This window comes from Bos grunniens, chromosome 12 (genome assembly GCF_055505025.1).
Source record: "Bos grunniens cultivar Pamir isolate PY7600 chromosome 12, Bosgru_T2T1.0, whole genome shotgun sequence".
In the NCBI taxonomy this organism is placed as follows: domain Eukaryota; kingdom Metazoa; phylum Chordata; class Mammalia; order Artiodactyla; family Bovidae; genus Bos; species Bos grunniens.
This window is the reverse complement of record NC_141176.1, coordinates 91,787,022-91,801,461: the sequence shown is the minus strand read 5'-3', so window position 1 is coordinate 91,801,461 and position 14,440 is coordinate 91,787,022. Positions and strand designations below refer to the sequence as shown.

General features: G+C 55.2%; 1 protein-coding gene across 5 annotated transcripts in view; it reads right to left on the bottom strand.

Annotated features, from left to right (window-relative positions):
• Nucleotides 1-14,122, bottom strand: part of ARHGEF7 (Rho guanine nucleotide exchange factor 7) — a 103,170-nt gene extending 89,048 nt beyond the window's left edge. Inside the window, exon 1 of one of the 5 annotated variants that reach the window (XM_086328692.1) lies at nucleotides 13,901-14,122. Coding sequence is in view for 4 of the 5 variants with exons in the window: in XM_086328686.1 (XP_086184812.1) it covers nucleotides 13,265-13,429 (165 nt within the window). In the remaining variant the exon portion in view is untranslated. Of the gene's footprint in view, nucleotides 1-13,264; nucleotides 13,637-13,900 lie in introns of those variants that run through there. The other 4 variants (XM_086328686.1, XM_086328687.1, XM_086328684.1 and 1 more) reach the window with 4 other exon arrangements.
• Nucleotides 14,123-14,440: the final 318 nt, after the last annotated feature.

Here is a 14,440-nt window from a genome sequence, read left to right as displayed (position 1 = left end):
CTGCAGAGAGAAGTGGTCCCCAGCCTAAGGACCCAGGCCCACCCCCCGTGGGAGGCAGCAGGAGAAGCCACGGCCCTGCGGACCCCCACACAAAGAGTGTTTTCACATGGACCCGGACGCCGCCCAGCCCCAAGCCCACACCTCGGCTGATCTACCTCTCCCCTTAAAAGCCTCAGTTTTAGACAGAGCCCTTACCTACAAGTGTCTCCATATCCTTTGGTAGCTTTTAGTGACTCATCCTCTTATTGAGCTACAGGTCCTCCTAATGCTAATATGAATATTTCAAGGATCCTGCCTTAAGTGCCCTGACTTAAATAAAACAGTCATCAAATCACAAGCAAGCCTCCTGAGCTTGGTCTCTTAATGGAGATTGTGTTTCTCTTCTGTTTTATACAAGAATTTCTAGAAGTAAACAGACAGGTGAGGAATCCCATTTTGCAGATAAATTCCAAGTGCCCCTTCCAATCCAAGGCAGGATTTCTTTCCAAGCGCTCTACCTCCACGTTGCAAGGCTCCAAAAGCCACCATGAAGCAGCCTGGGGTCTGCTCTGTCCTGAACTAAGAAGCACTAGGTGAGGACATTCCCCAAGCACAGAGGTGGGGAGCACGCCAGGTCAGCAAGAAGCCCACGCTCCCCTGTGGGGCAGCCGCCAGGGGCTCACACCTCGGTCCCCCGTCCTTGCAGCGCCGTGCGTGTCATCAGGCTGGCCCCAGGTTATAGCACCGGTGGGCTGATGAGCTCGGGGGCCGTGAGTGGTCCTGAAATGTGCCCCCTGGACCAGCAGCATCAGCACGTCCTGTGCACCCGTGAGAAATGCCCACCCTCCGAAACCTGGACTGTGAAATCAGAAACTCTGGGTGGAGCCCAGCAGTCTGTATCTTCACAAGCCATCCAGGAGGTTCTGGGCACACTCGCGTGTAAGAACCATGTAACCACCTATGCCAAAGGTGCAAAGAGAGGAACCACCACTGAAACACAGGTACTGCCAACTGCGATGTCAGCAGCTTCACTCATAACTTTGATGTAAAATTGTAAACATTTTTATACAAAAATTCGTTGTTGGGCAGCTATGCTTCCAGCTCTAAGAAAGGAAAAGGAAACCATCCCAAGCCAGAAATTTCAAGGCATAGGCTCCTCAGTGGAAGTGAGAGGTGGGGGAGAGAGGGAAGAGACATCTTCCTCCAACGTCCTTATCAACGATACTGTCCCCACCACGTGCATGCACACTCGGTCGTGTCCGACTCTGTGCGGCCCCACGGACGGCAGCCCACAAGGCTCCCCCGTCCCTGGGATTCTCCAGGCGAGAATACTGGAGTGAGTTGCCATCTCCTCCTCCAGGGGATCTTCCTGACCCAGGGACAAAGCCCACATCTCCTGAGTCTCCTGCAGAGGCAGGTGGATTCTTTACCGCTAAGCCACTTCATCCTCTCAAAGGAAAAAGACTAAGGAGGAAAAACACCTGATGAGCCCCCATCCCCCACACAAGGAGACAGACGGGCGAGTGTGGGCTTATTGCTTTGAACAGGAAAGTGAAGTGAAGTGAAAGTCGCCCAGCTGTGTCCAACTCTTTGTGACCCCATGGACTAGTCCATGGGATTCTCTAGGCAAGAATACTGGAGTGGGTAGCCATTCCCTTCTCCAGGGGATCTTCCCAATGCAGGGATTGAACCCAGTCTCCTGCATTGCAGGTGGATTCTTTACCAGCTGAGCCACAAAGGAAGCCCAAGAATAGTAGAGTGGGTAACCTTCCTTCTCCAGCAGATCTTCCCAACCCAGGAATCAAACCAGGGTCTCCTGCATTGTAGGCAGATTCTTTATCAACTGAGCTATCAGGGCAGCCCTTGAGTGGGAAAAACAACACCCGAAAGCTAAACATTGCTTACACTCATTGTGGTTGTTTAGGGACAGTATTCCCAGTAAACACAACTTGATTTACTTTTATCTCCCTTCATTTATTATAATATGTATAATATATATATTATTATATATGGGAGTGTTTTCTACATGAGAAAGAGAGCAAGGCCCAGGAGAGATGTGCATATATTCATAAAATTATAAAACAAATAGTCTTTGACTTGAACCTGAACTTCCTAAAAACTGTACATTGACATCCCTAAAAGGCCTTCCCTCCAATGGATCTGGACTCTCAAATGTCGGCAGCACATAGAGACGGCCTAGAGTGGCAGGTTCTCAACCATCCCTATCTTTACCTAAAAAGCCATTCACTGTAAAATGAATCAAAGCGGGGAGATTCAACACCTGACATAAATTCATTTATGATAAGACAGGGGTTTCCCTGGCAGTTCAATGGTAAAGAAGCCACCTACCAATGCAAGAGACAAGAGTTCAAGATCCCACATGGAGAAAGAGCCCACATGCCGAGGAGCAACTAATCCCAGGGGGCCACGCCTCCTGAGTCCGCGCCCTAGAGCCAGGGGGCCACACCTCCTGAGACCGCGCCCTAAAGCTTGGGGGGGGCACACCTCCTGAGCCCGCGCCCTAGAGCTTGGGAGCCCGCACCTCCTGAGCCCGCGCCCTAGGGCCACACCTCCTGAGCCCGCGCCCTCGAGCCCGGGGGCCACGCCCTTGCCCTAGAACTGGGGACCGCACCTCCTGAGCCCACGTGTCACAACTCCTGAAACAAGAGAAGCCGCTGCAGTGAGAAGCCTGGGCACCAAAACTACAGAGTGGCCCCCGCTCGCCGCAACTAGAGAAAGCCTGCATAGCAACGAAGACCCTGCCCAGCCAAAAACAAACGTTAAATTCTTTAAAAGAGATTTTCAAAAAAAGATAAAACAAATTAATTAAAACAAAAAAGTTGTAAATCTCAGAGGGGCTCAGACTGACCACTGCTCAGCCTCAACACACTAGCCGGACTTGAACCCGTGTTAAAACATGTAGGAAGTGAGGGAAAAACCACACAGATGTGTTTCCCTGAAGCCACTGAAAGGAATAGTGTTTTCTAAAATCTCCTTTATCAAGAAAAAAAATTGCTGAAGGTCAACGTTCTCTTAATAAGATTTCTTAGAGTTGATGAGCATCAGGCTATGAAAACCCGCCCCAAGTTCACGCATCCTCGGATCCCGTGGGCCCCCGCTCTCTCAGCCCCACACTCTGCTCCCCGACCTCCGGGTCCACGCTGCCCCGGTTCTGACAACACCCCCAAGCCCCTACGCTCAGCCCCTCCCCGGGCACAGGTGCCCTTGTTAACATCACTGACCACTAGGCTGACTGCTCTGGGTCTTCCCCCCATTCTTCCTCATCAGTCTAAGAGGGTCATCAATTCTGCGGATTCTTCTCAGAGAATAAGCTTTGGGTTTTGCTGTCTCTGGTAATTTTCTGCTTTCCACGTCACCGGTTGGTCTTCGAGTTCTTCATTATTCTGTTCTGTCTGTTGCTTACTTTGGGTTTAACTTGCCTTTATTGTTCTAGCTTCTTAAGATGGTAGCTGTATTCCACCCCACAGAAGACTTAAAGCCTGTGCTGGGTGAGTGCCCTCTCATTCCCGGAACATCATTCTAACTATTTATAAACAGGATGCCTAAGACTCACACCCAATTAAACAGTTACTGTGAGTTATCTGAAGACCCAACCTGGGCTCGCCGACAAGGCAGTTACTCGGGTTCAGTCTACATAAACGTGCTTGGTCAGAGGTCAGAGGAAGGAGAAACAGAACTTTCCTCCCCGTTCCTCTTCCAGAGATGAAGTCCGGGAGCCACTCGGCTGCAGGCTCTCCCCACTCAGAGGCGTGGTTTCAGAGCATGCTGCCCTCTGGAAGCTTAACCTTTGCCAAGAGGCTGCTGAGAATCTAACCCCGTTCTATTTATGGGGCTTGTTTTCAAAGGAAACAAAAATGCTTTAACAAATAGGAGAACCACAACCAGAAAACTTCACGTTTCCATGAGAAATCTGTTATGCACGTCGCTGAACAAGGCAGTTCTCCAGCACCGCAGAGAGACGGCCCTGCGGTCACCAGAGAAGTGGAGGCTGAGGGGGCGTGTGTTCCACGCCTCTGGCTCCTCCCGAAGGCCAGCAACCCAGCCTGGGGGCCAGGACAAGGCCTCCACAGCGCCCAACTTTCTGTCAGAATTTCTACAACATTCTTCACAGAGTGAAGAACAGAGTCATAACCTTTTGGTATGCATTCCTGGATCAGGAAGATCCCCTGGAGAAGGGAATGGCTACCCACTCCAGTACTCTTGCCTGGGAAATCCCGCGGACAGAGGAGCCTGGTGGGCTACGTCCATGGGTCACACAGAGTCGGGCACGACTGACCACACAGGCACACACAGAAACAGGCTTTCTTCAGAAAGTCTATATTCCTAACAAAAGACTCCTGAACAAGTTTACTAACTTCAGCTGGAGTTAAAAGTCTCTTGTGAACTTATAAACAATTGTGTGTCGAACGTTTTAATCAGATCTTTTCAACAACTAAGATGCGTTTGTTACTCAAAGTGTATTTTCCTCTAAGACATCATTGAGCATAAACACATTATATTTCAAAAGTTAGAACATTAATTTGCTAGATTAAATTGAAGTAATAAAAAAAATTTTAAGTCCCCCCAAAAAAAGTCTCTTAGGAACAACTTAAGCCATCTCAAGCTCAGGGAGTCGGTGGGAAAGTGTGTTCCCGGCAGAGACTTAGCAGTCAGACACCCAGGATGGAGGGGAAAGGGCCACCACAGGCCACAGGGTTTGCAGATAATCCAAACCAGGCTGTTCTAAGGATTTCTGCTTGACTGCTAAAAAAACCACGCTGCCAGAACACGACTTCTGCCAGGAGCTGCGGCTTCCAAGCAAACCCGGACACCAGGGCTCCCGTGTTAAACAAACCACGAGATGTAAGCAGGAGAGGCTTCCCATGCTGCACTTTCTTTGGTTCTGAATCATGTGCACCTTCTTTAGAGAAAAGATAGGAACCTTATCAGTTCCTTTTTAAAGGCTGCTCTCGGTGTAACAGCAATTACGGTCTCGCACAAAACACCACTTGAGCTCTCAAGCCTTGTACCGCGCCCACCGCCACGGGAGGCTGCAGAACAGGCAGCCAGGAAGCCTCAGTGGCCGCTGAAGCGAGCTTGTGCTTCTGTGCGTGGGGCCGCGCTCGGCTCGCCTGGGCTCACGAGGCAGCGGGGACCTCTGATCAAGGTGGCAGCTCTGCTGACCTCGCCTGGACTGGCCCATGAACGGGGTCGGAGGGCTGCGGGTGGGCCCAGGGGGGCTCAGCAGGCACAGCTGAGCTCTTGGCCCTGTGGTCTTGCATCCCGCAGCATTTGGGGCCCGGGTGCAGACAGCCTCTGACAGAGCGTGGAAAGACACCAGGCCTCCTGGGAACTGCTGCCTGCCCCTGTCTGCCATATCCGTTGCCAGAACAAGTCAAGGTCAGCTCAGATGCAAGAAGTGAGGAACAGGCCCCACCCACCCCTCGATGGGAAGAGCTGCAGTGTGACCTGACAACCGGTGAGGGGCGTGGCTGCAGGGGCGCAGTGAGGAGCGGCGGGGGGGGGGCCTCCTCCATAACCTACCACGGCCCTTCTCTAATCCATTGTGTGCCCTACGAAGCTGACCTCTGTGGAGGCTGACCTCTATGCCCATTGCCCCAGCACAGTCCTGGAGACCCCATTCATTTAGACTACAGTGTGAATGACTCCCCCCAGGCTGTACAGTGCACAACTTACTCAACCATACGGTGCTGCCCTCAGCGAACCCATCTGTAAAATGATGAGTCTGGGCCGTGTGGTGTCTTGAGAATGCCTTCCACTGAGAATTCACAAATGCTTTACACTTCAGACCCTACGGTTTCTCTTACGACTTGCCTGAAAGGGCAGTATAGAACACACGTGTGTGTGTGTGTGTGTTTCCACGTATATGATGGGTACACTAGCATGCACACAGTAGGAACATAACAAACACGTCAGTTACATATGTTGACATTAGAATGAAGATTAAAATAATTTTGAACAAATGTGTTGGAAATGTACAAACATCCCACCCCTCTTCCTGGATTACAGAAGTATCCCACAAAAGCAAGACTGAGAATTACCAGTTTGGTTCATAAAACGAGAAATACAGAGCTAAAGTTAGACAAAAAAATGTAAGGAAACAAATGATCCGACCCTAACTTGGTAGAACTGAGGAGGAGAGGAAACATCAGAAATCGTACCCAGGACACACACGCCCATGACAGCCCGGACGCCCTCCCAGTCCAGACACAGGCGGTTGGCAGGCCTCACTGCCCATCTGTGGCTCTGGGCCCTTCCCATGCACGAAACCCTAGACGCACGAAACCCGAGCCCCCAGCCAGCCCTCTGGCCCCTCAGGCCAGCAGCTGCGTGCGCTCAGCAGCTGCGTGGGGATCTGCAGCTAAGCAGAGGACCCAGGAACACATTCTGTGGTCCCACCGCCCCAGACAATGGTATCCATGAGGGTGAGAAGGAAGGGCCGCCAGCACCCTGAGATGGCAAGAGTCTGTCCAGTTGTGAGAATAAGGACGTACTCCCGGATGTGGGTGGCCGTAAGTCCAAGTCCTGGCTTAGCGTTGTCCTGGACGTAGCACAGGTTCGGGTGTTGATCTATAAAAGCATCACCTACGAGGACCGGGTGTGCACCCAGCACTGCACACGGCCCCTCAAGTCCACTCACTCACCCTAGGAACAGCGCTCCCAGCCCATGAGGACGTTTCCTCCAGACAGCAATGGTTAACCTTGAGCTTCTCTCTGTCGCTCAATCGTGTCTGACTCTTTGCAACCCCATGGACTGTAGCCCGCCAGGCTCCTCTGTCCATGGGAATCCAGGCAGGAATACTGGAGTGGGTTGCTATTTCCTTCTCCAGGGGATCTTCCCGACCCAGGGATCGAACCCACATCTCCTGTGTCTCCTGCATTGCAGGCGGATTCTTTACCCATTGAGCCACTGGGGAAGCCCTAATCTTGTTTTTAGGAGGAAGAAAGTCAGGCTCAGAGAAGTCGGGCAGGTTGTCCAAAGTCACACAGCAAATGGACGATTCTGGAGCACATCCTGGGACCACCCCACGGTACAGGCCCCAGGGGCATGGTGGGTCTTGGGAACCACTGGGCCTCCCAGCACCCGGCGCTGCCCTGGGCAGAGGTGAGCTCCCAGACGGTGTGCTGGGCCGTGGCCACCTTCTCCTGAGCCCCGTGCAATGCCAGCCCGAACGTCTAGAGACAGTCCCACCAAGTAAGTGTATTACACACACACACACACACACACACACACACACACACACACACACACGGCATTGTTTTAAATCGCAGCTTAGATGGATTCTGAGTGAACTCAGGGTCCGAAGGCCCAGGAGCCCCAGCGGAGGTTATCAGGTGCCAGAACGACAGCTGAACACTCGTCCGTGGGGGCGTCCTCTGCAGGGCCGCCTCTCTCAGAAGACTCGTCCCGGCGCCGGCTCTAGCGCCCCCCTTCCCCGCCGTTGCCCCCCGGCTCCCATCCACCCAGGCCACCCACCTGCGCCTGCACACGGCATCACACGGCCCCTTCCCTCCCGGGACGCCCGCGGACGGCGGCCGACCTAACCCTGCGCTCTCGTCCGCTGCGGCCGCTCGGGTCGGCGGCCTTCCCGCCCTGTCTGGTGACCCCCGAAGCAGACGGGGGCGCAGCCGGGGCTCACCAAGGCCACCTGGAAGGTCCCGCCTGGGGCCGCGGGCACCCCCGGGGGACGCCCCCAGCCCCTGCCAGCGGGAGGCCTGGGCTCGGCACCCTGCAGGGCCTCAGGGTCCTCCCTGTGACGCGGGGGCCATGTGGAGCCACAGCAGTTCAGCCACTCGGGGCGCTCAGTGCTTTCTGGAAAGGAGGCGCATCTGAAGGTGGGCTGCGCTTAGAGAAACGCGGGAAGAAGGCCACCGCGGTGCCACTGCCATCCATAGCACGAGGCCCCAGGAGAACACAGGCCGCGCCCTCCCGCCCCAGGGCCCCGAGGACAGCTCCCCCGACAAAAGACCAGCCTGTGGCCCTTCCCCAGCGCCGCAAACCCGTCACTCCACACGCGTGTGCCTGTGCGTGCGTGCGTGCGGGCGCGCGCTCCGGAATGCCGGCATCGACACCCCAGCACTTCCAGAGTGCCTCTCTGGAGATGACGGGAGGCAGTCCCAGTTGAATGGAATTTAGTTGTGTCTGCTTTGTTCTGAGTGAAGCAGCAAGCGCAGTTATGGCTCCTCTCTTTGGTGCTGGGTAGTATCTGAAAATCTCTGCTTCAAAGGCAGATATTTCTTACGACAAAAGGAACTATCCTGAAATCTCAAGCAGTTTCATTAGAAGCAACTCAATACAGCCAGTAATTCCCTCTGCAAACTTTAAAGATGTCTTCTCCTTACAAACACAATAAGTCATGCGTTCTGGAACCTTTCTCTCGGAGAGCTGCACCTGCGACGAGCAGGTGTTTGTGGCAGCTACAGGGCACGGGCTTCCAAACCAGCTGGTCCGGAGTAAGGCCCTCACACCACACCACACCACACCACACCACACCACACCACACCACACCACACCACACTGCCGACCACATCCTTCTCCGGGGGCCAGAAAAAAGACACACTTCTCCGGGTGGATGCTCAGAACCGCTGGCTGTCCAATGGCCACTAGGACTATATTTTTCTTCTACCCCATCCCAACGCAGAATCTCAAGAATGAGCAGAAAGCAAGTCAGGAATCAATTAGGAAAATGCAGTTTCTTCCTGCCTTGCCGCATCAGAATTCACGGATTCTCTGCAAGCCTGCGGAAAATCAGGACTGCCAGATCAGTTTGCTGTTGCTGTTGAGTCGCTGAATCGTGTCCAACTCTTCCGCAACCCCATGGACTGAAGGCCGCCAGGCTCCTCTGTGCATGGGATTCTCCGGGCAAGAATACTGGAGTGGGTTGCCATTTCCTCCTCCAGGGGATCTTCCCCACTCAGGGATCGAACCCGGATCTCCTGCATTGACAGGCAGATTCTCTACTGCTGAGCCACCTGGAAAGCCCCGATCATAGTTTGGGAAAATAAACACCATACTCCAACCCACGCCTTGGAAAACTCAGTAGAGGCTGCACAGCCCAGAGCGAGTCCCTTCTAGCTCCTCATTCCCCAGCCCCTCTCTGTCTACACCGGACATTCTTTCTGACTTTTCCCTCGGCCCCACACTGCTCTTGGTTTTAGAATTATGTCTTCTCCTGGACTCAAAGCCTTAAGAACTTGTTATGCCGTCTTTTTTGCCTCCCATAGCACCTTGCACCTGCAGGCACATAGGTACTTAATAAGCTGATCTGGTCAAACTTACTGCGCAACTTGTTATGGCTTGGGTCATGACCCCAGAAATTCGTATGTTCCAGCCCCAAGCCCCAGGGCAGAATGGGACCTTATTTGGAAACAAGGTCATTGCCAATGTAAACAGTCAGTGTTATCCTGGGATGGCGGCCCTCACCCACTGACCCGAGTCCTTATGAAAGGGGCGTCCAGACACAGTGGAGACCCCAGGGGCTGCCGCGGGCAGACTGGACCTGTGCTGCCATAAGCTGGGAGCCAGCAGAGACCTCGGGGAGCGGGGACAGACCCCAGCCCCTGCAGAGGGCACGGCCCTGCCCACCACGTCCTCAGGGTGAGAGAGCATGCAGTCCTGGTGTGTGAGGCCGGGTCTGGGGGTCTTTGCTGCAAAGTCCCAGGAAGCTAACACACAGCCCAGCGGCTCACACGAGTCTGGATGCACACCACACCCCGGGCACCGGCAGGGCCACAGGGCAGTGTGTGTGACTCCACAGATACGCGTGGCGAGAGGGTCTCCTGGCCACACTTGGTGGCTTACGGTGTGTGCTGTGTTCCTGGGAAGAGAGAGGGGGAACTGGGGCCCTAAGTGTTCGAATCGAACGTCACCTGCGACAGTAACAAGCGACACTGAAGCGGCCCGGGGAGGTCCCTGGTGGTGCAGTGGTTAGGACTCTATGCTCTCACCGCCCAGGGCCAGGGTTCACTTCCTGGTGGGGGAACTAAGGCCCCACCAGCCACGAGGGGCATCCAATAACCAGGTAAGTAAGTAAGTAAAGCAGCCTTTCACGATTCCTGTTAGCCGAGTGTGTCTCCTGGTGGTACAGGAGTTTCAGAGGTTGGGGCGTGATGGCTTCTCAATTTCAGCCCCTCTGACTACATGGTTCAGAGTCGGTTACACTGTTACCTAAGGAGCTGGGCGGAGAAGGCAGTGGCACCCCACTCCAGTACTCTTGCCTGGAGAATCCCATGGATGGAGGAGCCTGGTGGGCTGCAGTCCATGGGGTCGCTAAGAGTCAGACATGACTGAAGCAACTTAGCAGCAGCAGCAGCAAGGAGCTGGGTGCCCAGAGGGCTCCCTGGACCCTGCACCCTCCGTGTGTTTCTCATCACGGGAGGAATGAATGACGGAAGCAAACAGTGTGGGCAGGGCAGAAAACCATCCTGGCTGTTACCAGACAGAATCAGAGCAGCAGGGGCTCACCCAGGGAGACCGAGGAAACCTCAGAACACCCACTGTTCTCCCCTTCGGCAGAGAGGACCCCTCGGCAGTAACAAACTGCATCTCTCGCTTGAACCGCTCCTGGAAGGTTTCTGAGCCCCTCCTGTCCCCGTCTGACCTTCCACCTAAAGAAAAGCAGGCACATGAAGAGAACCTCAACAGAAAGCTGTGCAAAGTGAGCACAACAGCCTGAACCAAGATGAGCTCGCCTTTCTATCCTCACCCTCTCGCCAGCCCTGAAACAGAACAGAGCTACCGAGGGCACGAAACACCCTGGGACATGCTTTCTTAATGAAAGGCACATGGGAAAGCCGAGGCGCCCCAGCACTCTTCCCGACTCTGTGCCACGCTCGCCTCCATCTGATGGCTCCTTTCACATTTTGTGAATTTGCAAAAAGTTAAGTTGCAGGCTGCTGACACTCTGTTAACCAGTCTTCCATGTGTTCGTGTGGCAAACTGGGGTCAAGAGCCTTTCGATTCCATATGAATACTCGGCGAAGTTTCCAAACGTTCCTTTTTAAGGAAAAACAACGTCCTCGGCCTGGCGTTCCCACACTGGGGTGAAGGGTGCTCAGCGTGTGTGCTTTCTGGCAAACAGGAAAGTTCTCTGCTGTGCACACAAACATGGGAAAGTTCAAGTAAATAACTGTCTCAGGAAATGGAAAATGCTCGTGAAACTTCTGAAACCCAGGGTTTCCAGGGGCAGAGAATGGCTAATATTTTACTCCCCAAACCTACCTTTGTACCACAGAGAAGTGGTCGCTATGTCTATAATTTGCGACTTTGACGTTGAACTTGCACTGTGGCTGGGTCCCTCAAAACAAACCAGTCGGGGCCTCGGGGCGGGGGGCGGTGATGAAAGGGTGGCTGCCCTATAAGAAGTTCCCAGACGACCACGGTTTCAGAGCATGTTGGCTGGTTTCCGTTTGGCTTCTGCAAATTAAACGTTAGTCATTCCTCTCCTTGTTGCTTCCGAGAGAAAAGGACTGCTACGGTTTTCTAAGAAAAACTTTCTACAATTTAAAAGAGAGTGATTTCTGAAGTCCGCCAGCCAATATGAATGCAGTTAATATGCCAATAGCGTATGCATTGATAATGACATGTTTTTAATCAAACCGCCTCTGAAGTCTCTTAAAGCTTTACTCTTCGGAATGGAACCGTCTTTTATATAAGCCTGTTTTGGTTAACTTAGCATGCATTTTCAATGCTTCTCAACATCTGTCTCTTATTACCAGAGGTCCTGATATCCAGATGACAACAAAGTATTCTGAGTGCCTTGGAAGTTAGTCTGCTCTTTATTCCTGTCTTGAATCATAATTTTATTGTGACACCAGGTTCTCTGAGGAGCAACATTTTTACTCCCTGGACAGACAGGGGGACAGCCTTTCTAAAATGCAGATTCTGTTTGCACAAATGTGTTCCATGTGGGAGCCTGGATGGGAGGAGAGTTTGGGGGAGAAAGGATACATGTGTGTGTATGACTGAGTCCCTTTGCTGTCCAGCTGAAACTATCACCGCATTGTTTATCAGCTATATTCCAGTATAAAACAAAAAGTTTAAAAAAATACGTTCCAAGTAAGAAAATACCTGAAACTAGTTAGTATGTGTCCACAATTCAGACGAATACAGTCTTTTCTGACCTTTAAAATGTGGTGCCAGAACATGCACGAACTTAAAAGATTCAACACTTTACTTTCTAAAGTCACCTAATTCACATTTTATTGTTAGCAAACTAATAACTGTACCGTTGGGGCCAATACACCCTATTTAAAAAATTAAATACTTTTTCCAAGTTATGGTGCACTTTCATTTCTACATTTAAACCATTTAAGAAACTGTTGATCTTAAAATTATGTATTTGGGGGGAAAAAAAACTGGGGTAAGACTGTAGTGTTTCTGCAACACGGTGATTCACCGTGTTTAAAAGCGCCCTATCGGCTCGGCCCTGCTTTGTCAGATGAGCCAGGGGAAAGCAAAGTTGAACACTCAGAGCTGCGGCCAAGGTTCACACTCCAGCCGCGAGGAAACCGCAAGTCACGGAGAAGGGCAGCGGGTCTGCGGGACTCGCGATTCTGTTCCGAACCAGGGATGAGCCTGAAAACGCATCCTAGGACTTGCGGCCGGCCCTGAAACGCCAGGGCTTCCCGACCCCGTGTGCGGTCCTCCGGGTTTGGAGACAGGAGAATTCTTCCCTGGGGAGGTCAGCACACCATCTCCCAGCCCAGCTCTCCGCGACTGATAAACGATCTTTTAAAAATGCAACTGGTCAGCGAACCAGAGGCCGAAAGTCTCACACGATACCAGCAACAAAAGCTGTTCAAACAAAGCCGGGGAGGACGCCCGCGGGCGCCGCAGCCCGGTTTCGGCTCAGGTCTCCCCGGAGCGGCGCCTCCTCCTGCGGGCGGGGCTCCCGCGACCCCCGGCCTCCCCGGGCCGCTCCCCTCGAACACGGCCCCCCGTCCCCGCCGGCCCCGCACACAATGGCGCCCCGAGCCCGGGCGGGATCCCGCCGCCGACTCCCCGCGCCGCCCGCGCGCCCCCCGCGCGCCCGGGCCCGCGCACAAAGGAAGCGCGTGGGCTCCTCCGCGCGCGCGCGCGGCCACCAGGTGCGGGCGCCGGCGACCCCGCGCCCGCGCGTCTCAGCGCACCCCGGGCCGCGGCGGGGGCCAGGTGGGGCGCGGGGCCTCCGTACGCGCGGGGCCTCCCGCCGCCCGGGCCTCCCTCCGCCCCGGGCCTGTCCGCCGGGGGTGCGTGCGCGGGCCGGGCCGGGGGGGCACTCACTTTCTCGATGGTGCCGGGCAGCAGGCGCTCCAGCAGCCTGCAGAGGACCACCCCATCCTTCAGAGACGCCTGCAGGAAGCCCTCTGGGTCCGAGATGGTTTTCTTGGGCGACTCCAGCACGCCCAAGGTAATGAGCCACGTAACGGTCTGCTCGGCGGAATTCATCGCGGCGGCGCGCCCGGCCTCCCCGCGCCGCGAGCGCGTCTCGGCGCCGTTCACCTCGGAGCGGCCGCGGCCCGGCCGGCTGCGCCCACCGCCCCCTCCTCCCGCTCGCCCATGGAGAGCCCGGCGACGGCGATTGGCTCGGGCGGCGCCGCGGTCCGGCCGGCTCGCGCTCCCTCGCGTGCGTCCTGGCCGACTGTCAAGCGCCTTTTCATTAGAGGCACATGAACCTGCGGCGGCCGCCCGGCGCCGCCCCCGCCGCCGCCTCCCGGCCCCCAGCCGCTGCCGCCGATGACATCACCGCGAGCAGAAGAAAGACGCCGCGCCGGAGCGGGCCCCGCGCCCCGACCCGGGGCCGCCCGGACCCGACCCGAACCGAACCCGGGCTGCGCCGGCCCCCGCGTTCGGGCCCGCCGCCGTGCGCCCCCGCCGTGCGCCCTCCGCACCCCGCCTGCGGTGCGCGCGCGTCCCCACCTGCGCCGCCGGGTGGACGGCCCCCGCCCCAAGGGCCCGGTGACCTCCAGGAGGCGACAGCCCGCCGGCCGCGAGAGCTCGCCGCGCCTCCCCGCCCGAGGGCCGCGCGCGCCCTTCCCCGGGTGCGCCCGGAGGGGCCCGGGGCAGCCCCCTCGGAGGGGGAGACCCGGGCCGGGCTCCTCTCGCTGTCCTGGCCCTTCTGCTGCCTCCTTCGCTCCTCGGGAGACGCGGGACCTTTATTTGTATTCCTGATTCATGAATGTTTAAATGATTAAGTGCTTCCCAGAAAGCTCTTTTTATTTTTGCCAGTTTTATTTCAAGAGGTCGGGGGTGGAGGGAGCTGAAAACGAGAGGTTTCCTTCTCTGCGCTACCTTGCAAGCCAATAATTACAGAACACAATGATAATTAAATCTGTAACCAGATGGGTCTCTTTCGGGGAGGAATTGATTTCCCTGCTGCTGGGCTCCTTGGGGACATGGCTGGCCGGAGCGCCGTGTGGCTGGTAGCAAGCCTGCCCCCAGCCGGGAGGCCCGTCTGCC